The sequence below is a fragment of the Lontra canadensis genome, unplaced genomic scaffold, assembly GCF_010015895.1.
Source record: "Lontra canadensis isolate GAN:19392208 unplaced genomic scaffold, GSC_riverotter_1.0 scaffold17, whole genome shotgun sequence".
Taxonomy (NCBI): domain Eukaryota; kingdom Metazoa; phylum Chordata; class Mammalia; order Carnivora; family Mustelidae; genus Lontra; species Lontra canadensis.
Window position 1 is genome coordinate 2703310 of NW_022631011.1, and position 13330 is coordinate 2716639.

At 45.0% G+C, this 13330-nt stretch overlaps 1 protein-coding gene across 8 annotated transcripts in view; it reads right to left on the reverse strand.

Annotated features, from left to right (window-relative positions):
- The window catches only part of SETBP1 (SET binding protein 1), a 359547-nt gene that overhangs the window by 24749 nt on the left and 321468 nt on the right, over positions 1-13330 (reverse strand). For all 8 annotated transcript variants that reach the window (XM_032859503.1, XM_032859507.1, XM_032859505.1 and 5 more), the window contains one exon: positions 1552-1722. In XM_032859503.1, coding sequence (XP_032715394.1) covers positions 1552-1722 — 171 coding nt within the window. The remainder of the gene's footprint in view (positions 1-1551; positions 1723-13330) is intronic.

The window sequence follows — 13330 nt, forward strand, 5'->3', positions numbered from 1 at the left end:
CCAAGAACCTTCACTTCCCACCTAGTGTGAGAATGATGGGGAAATTCACGATCCCATCTGAGAGACCATCCCATTCCTCCTGAGCAAGAGTTCCCAAATGGCTGAAGAGAACAGCATTTCCAAGAGATGTTAAGAGCTACTGCCAGAAAAATGGGTTCTGTGGTCAGCTAAGATTGTAAAATTCTGTGTCTGTCCTTCCTGGAGCGCCAAGTGCACCACACTGTCAATGAAAGGCTCTGGAAAGCCCTATGGAAAGGAAGCTACATAAAGCAGCATTCCCTATACACACTTCACTATGAAAGTATCTTTTATCACAAGACATCTACTAATATTTTGCAGAACTCAATTTGGGAAATGTCACTCTGAATATTTCCTTCTATTATTTCAATAGGGCACATTCTCCAATTACCAGCAATTTCCATGAAGGAAGTAGGGATGAAGGTAAGTTGAGGTCTTTGCTCAAAGCCACCTGCTCACTGAGAAGATGAGTTTAGAGAGAGCATCAATGAGTCTCTTCCTGGGCTTCTAATCATAAGAGGCATTTCTAAATACTACAATATTTATGCTGAACATTGTAATGCTGAAGAGTTAGCAGTACATTAATTCCGCAGTATGCTCTCATTCTGTATGCCATGAAGATGGCAAGAACCTAACTCATGGATTCCACCTCTGAGGGATGTAGAATTTCACTGTGAGGGGGGGTAGAAGTGAAGAGAACACAGCTCTGTAGTCTCTGAGGAGGTAGCAAACACATGGTAGAGACACCGGGTGCTGTGTGCATTTGGGGGAGGCTGTGCTTTCAAGGTCTGTGGGATGTAGATGGGAGTTGAGAAAGGCTGTCCTCAAAGAATGGTGTTAAGCCAAATTGAAGGCTGCCTTCTTGGCAAGAGGGACAAACGTGGCAAAGTGGGGGTTGGTGCAGGCACTGGTGGAAGATTACGTGGGGAGCAGAGGAAGGCAGAGCATCTGGATGTCTGAATAAGGAGTTTCTATTTTATCAGCTGCCAGTGAGGAGTCTGGTGGGTACTGAGGAGCTCATGACATTGTGGGGTAGAATGAGCCAAGGCCTCAGAGAAACTCTGATGACTGTCTCCCACCCCCAGTGAGCAAGGGAACTCATCAAACACCGTGGCCGAGAGCATGGGTACTGGACCTATGCTGGCATCCTGACTGTCCACAGGTTCCTGGGGCCAGTTTCTTGACTCCTGGCTTCCTCTTCTGAACTCAGGGCATAGGTATTTACCTCACAGACTTGTTTTATGAGTCCTGTGAACTAACACAGATAAGGTCCTTGATGCAGAGATTAATAATTACTAAGGCTTGCTAAAAAGCCATTAATATTGTTATTCAGTTGCTACTCACGGGCCTTTGCCCCCAGGTCCTGAGCGGATCTCGTCCTTTCCTCCCTCTTGAAAACCCATTGCGGAACCATGCTCGGCGTCTGTGGGAGGTTGGCTAAGCAGAGAACCTATATTCCACAGCACGTTCCCCATGGGCCTTCTCGCGCCCACCTTCTTGGGGCTGAACCCAAAGCCTCGGGGCAGTGTTCACCTGCATCAGACGTGGCCGCAGAGGCAGCGAGGAGCGATAACACTGGGCTCGGGGGGATTGCCACACTGTCAACCGCCGCTGGCTTCTTCCTGGTCATCATGGTGGACACGGAGCCCTCGTTCTTACTGTGCGGTGCCGTTTGGTCCACTTTTAGGTGGGGACTTGGCATCCCTACAAAAGAATAATCCCGAAGCCTGCAGTTACTTGAAAGGAACAGGAAAACAGACAACAGAAAACCTGAAAGTGAGCTGAGAACATCATTAATTCACCTCCTTCTGGTCACAACAAGAATGAAATGGTAGAATATTTAAAGGAAAAAAAAATTAGCAGCATGACGGGTTTTGGTTTTGTGGCTGAGATCCGTGGAGACAACATTCCAGTCTGGCTGTGTGGAAGCAGGGGCATGGCCCAGGGAGGCAGGAGAGACCAGCGGCTACCCTTTGTCTTCTACGGAGCAAGAAGCCCATCTTCACAGAGGCTGCTTTGTGCGCAGCATGAAGGGGAGAAGGGAACCCCACCCCAGCTTCTTATCTCACCTGGCTGGGGACACGAGACTAAAGGAGAGGGAAAAATCGGGTGACACATAAGGGCGGGCTTGGGTGTTCTTCATCCGTCCACATGCTAGGCGCCTGGAGAGCGCTAAGGATTTCGGGATTAGTGTGGGAACGGAGGGAAGGCTTCCCAGAGCTTATGCTGAAGCAGCAAGGAAGAGGGAAATGCATTCTCAGTGCCAAGAAGAGCACACACTAAGTTCTGGGTGGGCGATGAAGATGATCCAGTCTGCTGGAGCAGAAGACGCATGGTGGGGGCTGGTGTATCCCTGTGGCCATGGCTGTGGCCGAGTGAAAGTAGATTTGGGGGCTTTTCAGCCCCTGGTCCTAATAAGCATCAAAGGTCATATCTTTGTGATGCTGAAAAGCACCTCTTGCAAAATGCCTCTGGAAGGGCCTGGGAATTTACTATGTAACAAATTACAGAGCTATTCTGGAAACTTGCTTCCTCCATTCGAATCCAGACTCTCTTTATTTTTTAGCTGCGAGATCATAAGCCAGTTACCCTCCCCAAGCTTTGAGATTCCTTAGCTGTATACATGGGGTGGAACAGTATAAGCTCACAGGGATGGTTGGGAAGACTCAGGAGGTAATTAACGTAAAGTGCTTAGAGCAGTGCCTAGCACACAGTCCATGACAAGTGTTTCCTGTTCCTATTACTCTTACTAGCTTATTATTCCTGCAGCCTGCTACTTCCTCAGGGCAACAGAAAGCAGCTGGCAAAGGCTCTGTTCTCTTTCCTGACCTGAGCAAGGATTTCTGGGCCCCGTCTGCATCCCCAGCTGCAGGAATGCGGCTCTCCAGCTCGTCCAAGCCTAAGTCCAGAGGCTGGGGGTGTCCGAATCGGTATTAGATGGCCATCCATGCAGAATTTCTTCATTTCTAGGCTCCCTGCCACTGACAGCAACAACAAATGGGGCTCTATCCCAATCGCTCTCGACCCTTGTTTTTCCAGCCCAGCCACTGTGGGTGATTCAGTCCTCTGCCTGAGTTAACGTTATGTTGTCACCATGGTGAAAGCAGCTCAGGGAAGCCAGTGACAGCCCCATGAAGTGTGTAGCGCAGAAGATACCAGTTTCTTAATTTTACCAATGAGGAAACCACAGTTCTGAGACGTTCAGAGATAACTAACTAAACTCACACAGCCCTAATGTCAGGGCTAGGAGTCTGCAAGTAGCCACATGCTAAATCCAGGACCCAGGGGCCAGGCTGGCCCAGCTGGTTGTCCTCTAACACCTGTCAACTGCCCTGGTCTGCCCACAGTATCATTTATATCGAGGGCGCACAGGCCCTAGCCCCACACCTGGACAAAGCACCTGTAAGCATCTAAGGAAGGAAGGCATGTTGACGATTTCATTGACTTACTACTACCTTCCTCCTACGCTCCATCCCACCTTCTGAAACTCCCCTTCTCGTTCTGTGAATAACAATGTAAATGCCCTTCTTTAGGTTTTATGTTTCAAAGCATTTTGACAGTAGAGGTAGACAGACATCAAATTCTGTGACAGAAAGATTGCAAGGCATGACCCTCAGGATGCCAGGAAGGGCAGCAAACGTGGACAGGATGCCCATTTGTGAAATATGCAGGGGTGTCAGGGACGGGCTGGGCACACGCATAATACATGTAACATACATACAGAGCCACCCGCGAGGAGATCTATCCCAACAGTTAATGGTGGTTATTCTCAGGAAGGAAAGCACGCAGGAAAGTTTGTAAGAAAGAGGGAGTTTTTACCTTTATTCCCTAGCCTTCTTTAGTTAACAGTTTTAAAGCCACAAACGTATTAAACCTTGTTTCTTTTGAGAAAATTAATAGACTTTGGGGGGAAAAAATCTGCAAGTCTACCAGAGGACAGGCTTTGGAGTAGAGTGCTTTGCTTAAACAGCCACTGCTAAGACTCCAAACTGGGGACAGCAGCCCTGGGTCTGAGGGAAGTCCCCCAGCTCAGTCCTCGTTGCCACCACGGTCACACTCCCATTAGACGGAGGCAGCTGTGCCTTCCACCGCACACCTCTGGAAGTCCAAGCCGTCCCAGAGTTCTGCTGGATAATGGCTCCTCTGGAAAAAAACCCTGGTATGGCATCTTTGTACCCGTGGACACAGGTTGGGTAGGTCATTCTCTGTGTAAATGAAGGCAGGCTCAGGGAACAGGCCGCAAACAGGATTAGCAGGAGTATATTTAACCCTCACTTGGGAACAAACCGATTTCAAGTCATTCTCGTTGTACCCATTCTCATGCAAATGTTCACAGTCCAAATTAGTCTCAGTCCGCATCATTTCATTCAAGTTCATTCGATCATACCTCTATTGGGCATACTTTGCTACTCAAGTGTTTATGTTAAAAGTAATAAAATGACACTTAAAAACTCTATAATTCAAATCGTCACTATTTAAGCGGTCTTGAAAACCCTCGATAATTTAGGATTTTCTAGATTATGGTACTGTTTGTTCGTTGCCATCCAATGAATTTGAAAAGCAATTAGGAAAAAAGAAAAAAAAAGGAGCCCTGACGTTTTCTCAGACATTTTTGGGTTTTGAAAGGATTATGGAAACAATCCCAGAAATAGCATACATGAGCAAGTATATTAGATAAGCTTTCAACAAAGACTAATCTAACAGCATTTGGAATCCCCAAAGTCTGCCTGAGGGGCGAGGGTTCAGGCTGCTGGGATGGGTGACCCCTCCAGGGAGCGAACACTGGGCAGGTTGGCCACCAGGAGTCTTCATCTCCCTTCATTCCAGGGGGCAGCTGATGCTCCCCGGAGAGGGGCCCAAATGACCGGGCAGGCGTGAAACAGCTCAGAACCAAGTTCTCGGGGATGTGGGATGACGGCAGAGGGCTGGGACATTTGGAACCTTTCTTCTCAGCACGGGCCCAGCTTCCCTCTCCCCGCGGGAGGGAGATGCGTGAAGCTGGACGTCCACCAGAAAGAACCCCGGATATCGCGTTGTGCTGACTTGGACCATTGAGATGTGTTACCTCAACTAACGCCAGGACCTGAATAAAGGTGAGCACAGCTTTGATGCGGGAAGGGGTCACTTCTCAACCTCCGACAGCAGACTGTGTGGAGAACACACATGGTGCCTGCGTTCGGAATGTCTGTGAACCCCAGCTCAGGACCGACTGTACTGAGGCTGGCGTATGTGGAGGCCAGGACAGTTTTAAAGGAGGAAATAACAATGCTAATAACTACTTGGATCCAACATCTGTTCATGATTAAAAGACAGAGCCAAGAGGAAATATTGTTTAAAAGTTAAACCTATAGGAAAACATTCTGCTAATAACCTGTTGACCTCTATTGATAGATTTTTTAAAAAGTCTTTGAAACTGTGCTGTAGTGTATCGAGGGACAGTCACTCATTTTCAAAGGTAATTTCTCATAGACCACTTATCCCCTCAAACCTCTACCTGCACACCGTGTTTGCATTAGGGACTTGATTTATGGATTCCCACTCCTCCGATGCAGAAGCTGACTTCCTGTTGCCTTGGTTACTTGGAGCTTAGTTCAAGGTTAAAGTACTCCGAAGTCAGAATCAGTGGCGGGCGCTGCATCCAGCGGCCCGGTTATTGACTGCCCCAGGATGCGAAAAGGTCAGAGACCAAAGCACTGTTTACTGCCTTAAGGGTGAGTCAATAGCTTCAATATTTTGATTCTGTTTCTTCCAAAGTAGTAGTTGCTGTTCAATTACCTCTTCCCCGGGTTGTTCAAGGTCACAGGGGTCATGGAGGAAAAGCAGGGTCTGTGGGGCTGACTTTCCCAGGATCCCTTTAATGAGCACTGTGACCTTGGATAATAAAAACCAGCCTCACCTTAGAGTAATTTGTATGTTGCTCTAGGTTTACAAAGCTACTTTATCTCATTTTCTTTATGGGGCAAACAAACAAACATCTTTGTAGGATGAGTACTGCATATTCACTCCCCTTTTCCAGATCAGAAAAAAGGAGGTTTAGAGAGGTCGTGTAACTTATATAGTAAAATCACACAGCTGGTAAGATGTGGTAAGAACTAGATCCTGACGCCTTGAGGGGTCCTCAGGTCCCAATTTCTTTAAAATAGAGGGGCAAATGGAATCATCACCTAGAGATCATATGTAATTCATTCTGGAACATCCATTGCAGAGAGCAGTGGATCTAGAAAATGCTATGTGATTAATATAGGCTTGTGGAACACCTTAATTAATTTTTTAATTATATGATTTGCAAATGCACTTGTTTCCTGGTGACAAAGCTTAGATTGGAATAGTGAGAGAGCCCGACACCACCAGAATGGTGGTTGGGTTTCTCAGTCACCTCCTGGCCCCCTTCATGCTGCAGAAAGCAGGGTTTGGCATGCGCTGGGAGGTATATTATATTGAACAGTCAGTAGCTTTTAATCTTGCAAAGAACTTTGACATGCATTATGCTACTTGCTCCCTGCAGCATCTCTGTGGATGACAAAAGGCGGATGGTGAAATCCCAAGTACACAGATAAGTAAACTGAGCCACAGAGGACCAGATGATTTGCCCAAACTCACACATCACGTGTGCAGAAGACGTAGTGTGGAAATCCATGCCTTTTGACTCAGTTTGATGTTCTTTTCTTTCCCTTTTGGGTAAGCCAGCCAATGACGTATTTTGTAGAAGACAAAACTCTTGAAAACTTGAAAATAATTCCCATTCTCATAACTGCTTATTGGATTGATCCACTGCTCTTTTTTTCTTGTTCGCAAATGAACTTCACTCATGGCACACGGGGGGATATATGTTATGAAAGACAGCAAATCAAGCACTAGGTAATACCTTTAGAATTTGGGAAAAAATATTTTTCTGTGCTGAAGTCAATAAAAACGTTATTTTTGTTGCATCATCATCTTCATTAATTCAACAAGTATTTATTGAATATTTACTGGTACCGGGGACATAGCACTGGTCAAAACCACTGAAGTCCCTGTTTTCTAAGAATTGCATTCTAATAACCTTAGCATAGCACAAAGGCGGCTGTTACTTTTCATAAGGAAACAGAAAGATCTTAAGGTGTTTTTGAACCATCCAAAGGCAGCGCCTCTGCTACTCACTCATAGAGTATCTGAGGGATAGAGCTCCAAGGACCCAGATCACAGCAAAGGGAGGGCACCACTGTGAACATGAGAAAAAGACATGGTTTCCTGTGTGCACCTGCATCTCCATCACTTGGGTTCTGGCAGGAGGAGCCCAGGCTGGATATCCGCCACGTCCCCCCAACTCCCCTCGAGCCCAGTGCCGTGGACAGTAAACAGCCTGTTCAATCATGGTGACTAGCTCTCAACATGTGTTTTGTGTCAGATGAGTTTTACTTCATCCTAGGACCTTGTGAGGTCAAATTCTGGCAAGGTTACTCTTGAACAGAACACTGTTCAGTGAGCCTAGAGTTAATCATTTTAAAAATCACAATTATTTGAGTGTCTACTAGCACTACTCAGAAGTTGTGAGCCCTGTATTTGCACAGAAAGTTTAAAAGTGGAGAGTACATAGGACAGAAAGACTAAGGAAATGGAAAACCAAACAAGACAAGAAGCCAAATGAGTCCCTCAGGAATTAGGAGGAAAATGAGATCTCCGTGGGATCCGAGGTGGTGGTCTGTGCTCATCCATTTATTCATTCAACATTCATTAAGGACCTGTGCGTGCCAGGCACCATTAAGCACAGGGACCATGAATAGTCATCCACTCAGGAAGACAGACACAAGTATAGAAACCCCAGTCTTGACGGGCAGAATTCAGTCACTGGAAGTGGAGGGAGGCTCTCTCTACAAGGACTGGGAAACGACAAGAGTAGAAGCAGGAATAACAAGCCTTCTTTGTGCAACTGAGACAAGAGTGGCTGGGATGAGTCATAAAAACCACATACTGGGAGATATAGTTGGAAAGGCAGTTGGGAAAAATGAAACCCACTGCTCATTGTTGGGTAGAGTTCGAACCTCTCTCCTATATGTCTTACCATCTTGGCCAGACTTCTGGCTTCTTGTGTCATTATTGGTTGATTTCTCTGACATTCTTGGAGGCAACTGCCACACTGCCTAGAGGTCAGGAACCATGTCTTACTTTGTTTTGATTCACCAGCACTTAGCTTGACAGATACTTGATACTCAACAGTGTTGGATGGATGAATGGACAAAGAAAAAGCACATCTATGCTTCTAGACCCAAACCTTCTGGTGGGAAGCCACCCCAACTATTTTAGTCCATACACAGCCCTCTTTACTAAATCCCCTGTTTCCATGTAGTGGAGAGCAGAGGCAGAGAACATATTGTTGAAGGAAGACTACGTGCTTCACTAGCTCTGTGACTTGGGGCAACATTTATCAACTCTCTGTATCTCAGTGTTCTCGTCTGTCAAATTAACCTGTTGTGAGGATTCATTGAGTTTACACATTGGTAGACAGAAAATAAAACCCCAGCTCCCCAAAGAAGTCCATATGCTCATCTCCCAGAACCTGTGGATGGTTTTAGGCAACACAGCAAAGGAGAACTGAAGATAGAATCAGTGTGGACAATCAGCCCCCCTTACATATAAGAGTATCCTTGATTACCAGGTGATCAAAATGGAATCGAAGGATCCTTTAACATGGAAGAAGGAAGCAGAAGTGAAGAGTTCCAGAAAGAGATATGGTGTTGGAAGCAGGGTCAGCGCGATGCTATGTTAGTGGCCTTGAAGGTGGAGGAGGAGGGTTCTTTTTTTTTTTTAAGTTTTATTTATTTATTTATTTATTTATTTATTTATTTATTTAACAGACAGAGATCACAAGTAGGCAGAGAGGCAGGCAGAGAGAGGAGGAAGCAGGCTCCCTGCCGAGCAGAGAGCCCGATGTGGGGTTCAATCCCAGGACCATGGGATCACGACCGGAGCCAAAGGCAGAGGCTTTAACCCACTGAGCTACCCAGGCGCCCCGAGGAGGAGGGTTCTAAGGGAAGGAATGCACATGGGTTCTGGCAGTTGGAAAAAGCAAGGAAATAGATTCTACCCCACAGTTTCCAGAAAGGAATGCAGCCCTACTAAGACTTTGACTTTAGCCCAGTGAAATCCGTTTTGGACTTCTGACTTCCAATAGTATGGAGTAATGTATTTGTGCCGTTTTAGCCACTAACTGTGTGGAAATTTGTTACAGTAGTGATAGAAAACTAACACACGTATAAAAGAAGTTACCACAGTGCCTAGCTATAATGAGCACTCACCTGTGTTACCTACTACTATTTCTTAGCACTGTATCATCCTAGTACTAGTCTTCTCATTATAAACTTATATCAGGGGCACCTGGAAGGCTCAGTGTGTTAAAGCCTCTGCCTTCGGTTCGGGTCATGATCTCAGGGTCCTGGGATCGAGCCCCGCATCAGGCTCCATGCTCAGCAGGGAGCCTGCTTCCCCTCTCTCTCTATGCCTGCTTCTCTGCCTACTTGTGAGCTCTGTCTGTCAAATAAATAAATAAAATCTTAAAAAAAACCCAAAAAACCTTATGTCATATGTTCAAGTTGTTTGTGTCCCCTATAAGATTTAAAGTCTTTAGGAATTTATTTTCCTCGATCTTCCCAGCATACGGCTGACACAAAGGAACTAGTCAATGGATACTTAGAGTCAATAAGTTGTATCAGAGACAAATAATTTGTTGATATGAGTGCTAGACAAAAGTTCTGAGAAGCTGAATTATTCCAGGATCTCCCCCACACTTACTGAATGAACTTGATCAAGACTGGGAATCTCACTGAGCTTCATTTTCCTACTGGTTAGAATCTTTTCCAGCTCTACTATTCCGATTCTGCGTTTTCTAGATTCAGAGAAACCACTAAACAGTCTGATTAGTTCTTCCTTCTCTTAATTCAAGAGTGCAGAAATGGGCTGAGAGGATAATATTTTGTCAGTTGGAACCTCACAGAGATGTATAACTTCTAAGAATCTTGGTGTAGTAAATTCTAATCATGCATAAGTTAGTCTCTCTTGATCCTGTGGTGAAAAATTCGTGTCAGATGAAAGGTGTTCTCTAGAAATACCCAATGACATCATCCAGAATGGAAATATATTGGATTTCAAAATTGCAAAGAGAGATATACTGAATAAGAGGTTTTTAGTCTTGAATCTCAGACATCAGAACCTTTTCTTAGGGGGGAAAAAGGTACATATATATACATACATATGCACGGAGAACACATTTTGTGGCAGCTTAAAATTCATAGATACTTCTAAGCTCAGGTTAGAACCCTTACCTGCTTAAGTTGATTCCTACACGCACACACATGCACACACAGATTCATGTGTACGCACCACAGGACAAAAGGCAGAGAGACAGAACCAAACAGAATGTTGATGTAACTGCTCTCATGTTTTAAAAAAAAATGTGGACGGGGCGCCTGGGTGGCTCAGTTGGTTAAGCCTCTGCCTTCCACTCAGGTCATGATTCCAGGGTTCTGGGATCGAGCACCTCATCGGGCTCCCTGCTTAGCAGAGAGGCTGCTTCTCTGTCTCCCTCTGCCTGCTGCTTATTTGTGCTCTCTGTCAAATAAATAAATAAAATCTTAAAAAAAAAATGTGGAGACAATAGAGTGGTGGCTGTTCTCTGAAAAATATAACAAAGGCACTTTCGAGGTGTATTCACTAGGGAAGAAACAATGCATACACGTAATTAAAACCAATTTGATACTACGATGCACCAAGTATGCTCTTGTTACGTCCTTGGAGATCAGGTAGCTTAGGAATTTGCTGCTCTCATGTACATAAGGATGCCTGTCACAGGCTTCATCAACAGATAAACACAAAGAAGCTTCGGGAAAGTAAAATCAAGAAGGTTTAGAGTTAGTCTGGTCCTTCCTGGTCTACTCATCCCAGACAAGGGATGAGATCTGGCTCTGTGAAGCATGTCACAGTGAGGATGGCAGAGCCACGACTCTGACGCCTGGCCTTGTTTTTGACCTCTCACAGGCGGGCATGTCAGTGCTAAGCTGCAAGGGTTTCAGCCTGAGAATTCGTAGAAGCCCCCTTCTTGCTGTCCCGGTGCACGCGTGGTATTCTACACTCACAGGGCAGCTTGCAAACAGACCAAGCCTAAAACTGGAGATTTGATCCAAGCTATAAGGCCGTTGACTCTGGGAGTGCCTTCCCTAGATTCTCCCTAATATATAAAGGGCTTAGTAGTCAAGGCTGGCTAATCTAAGCATCTTTTGTTGGGTCTTCCTTTTTACCGTTCCAGCGTGGAGTCACAGAACACATCTGCATGGTAATACAGATCTCGATGCTAACTGGGTCACCTTATTTGCATTTTGATTACTGCTTATTTAGAAGCCACATTGAGAAAAGAGCTTGATATCAGGAGCTTAAGTGCATGTGTGTCTATAAATATAAGTATAAATAGATAAATGCATATTTACCGGTTTGTGAAGGATTAGTCCGTTTTGTACTCGTTCCTCACGGACCTATCTGTAGGAGTCCGGCTGTGTATGGATGTTAGGATTATAATGTGGTTACAGAATCAAATTACGCTTCTCAGTGCAATGCCACCCCCAATATGGACACACTGTGTCAGCTGGAGACGTCAGTGGAGCATATATCCCCCCTGTTCGGTAGTTACCGCTTTACGTTCAGCAAAAGTGTATTGTTTTCAAACCTCTCCTGTGCCTCTTCCTCAAACCACCTACTTTGTTCCACTATTTAAACCCATCCTATAGAATGCAAATGCATGGTGATCGTGTGCAGGCACACACACAGGGACACAGAATGTGTGCTGGAAAAGCTCTCTTGCAATAGAAGAAAAAAAAATCACAGAAACTCAGACCCATCATTAGATAGATCTCCTAATCTTTATCTCTAGTAGTTCAGTCAGACGGGCTAATACCATGATGATGGCTTTGAAATCTCTTAGGAATTGGATGAGGAGAAGTGATAGTGATGAACTCCCAGCTAATAAACACAGAGTGCTTATTTCGGCAGAATGATCAATTTCTAGATGTCCTGAGGCTTGTCTTATACAGTTGATTTACTCATCCTCACCTACCTCACTAATAAAGCCAAAGTCCGCCATCAGATGACAGAGGTGCCGAGGATTTCTTAAAGGGGCAGAAGAGAGAGCAAGGGTAGCATTCATCACATCCCCTCTCAACATCCTTCCCTCCCACTGTCCTCAAAACTTCAGCTGCTTCCTCACTGATACTCTGCACTCAATAGACTTTGGGCTAGTACAGTAATCCAGACAATTAATTTGTTACCTTGTTAGTGGAAATTTAATGCAATGATCTAAAAGGACTTTTACATATTGTGATAAACTTTAGTGCCTCCAGGCGGCTCCCCTCGCATTGGGCTCATTTCACATCTCATCCATTATGTAAATGAGATTTGGAAATAGTTGAGTTTCACTAATGTAGCTCAACTCTGATGGATCGTAGAGAGTCAGTCCTACTGAAACTAATGAGGTTAAATGCACCTCAACATTTCTTTCTACTTGGTTGATTATGCAAGCCTCTGTTCAAGAAATGGGATGCAGTGCACTTTTCCCAACCATCCTCTAAGGAAATGTCACTGATGCCAGACCCCAAAGCGGCCTCTGGACCACTGGTTTGGTTAATGTCTGGTTTGGATAATGCCTGTGTTGGTTCCAACCAGCATGTGGCACATACACAGAGCTAATGGACAACATGCCATGCCATGCAGCAAGACGGAGAATATGATTTAAGATAAAAGGGAGGAGGGTATTTTAATAGTTAGTGCATTGTATAGGATGGGTTTAAATAGTGGAACAAAGTAGGTGGTTTGAGGAAGAGGCCCAGGAGAGGTTTGAAAACAATACGCTTTTGCCGAACGTAAAGCACTAACTACCGAACAGGGGGGAGAGCTCAGGAGGTCTCTTGGTCATCCAGAGAAGAGTGGGGGGAAATTTACAGAAGTGTACAGTGGGGATGAAAAGTCCTTGGTGGGGCGTGAAATCAGAGAAAGTCACTGGGGAGATTTGGAAATGGCAAAGAGACGACCGCATTTGATTCAAACATTCACAGGGAGTCAATCCAGTTCCTGAGAATCTAGTCTTTAGACAGAGATAAAGAATAAGGACTTCTGTATTCCGGATTTCTTTTGGAAGGCCAAGAAATGGGATTCTAAAGACTGAAGACTGTAGGATGCTATTAAAAATAAATAAATAAATAAATAAATAAATAAATAAATAAAGGAACAAGCATTTCAGGAGAAGCAGCCTCACATTGTCCAGGATCACGGAACCAGGAAGGTAAGGTTTGAT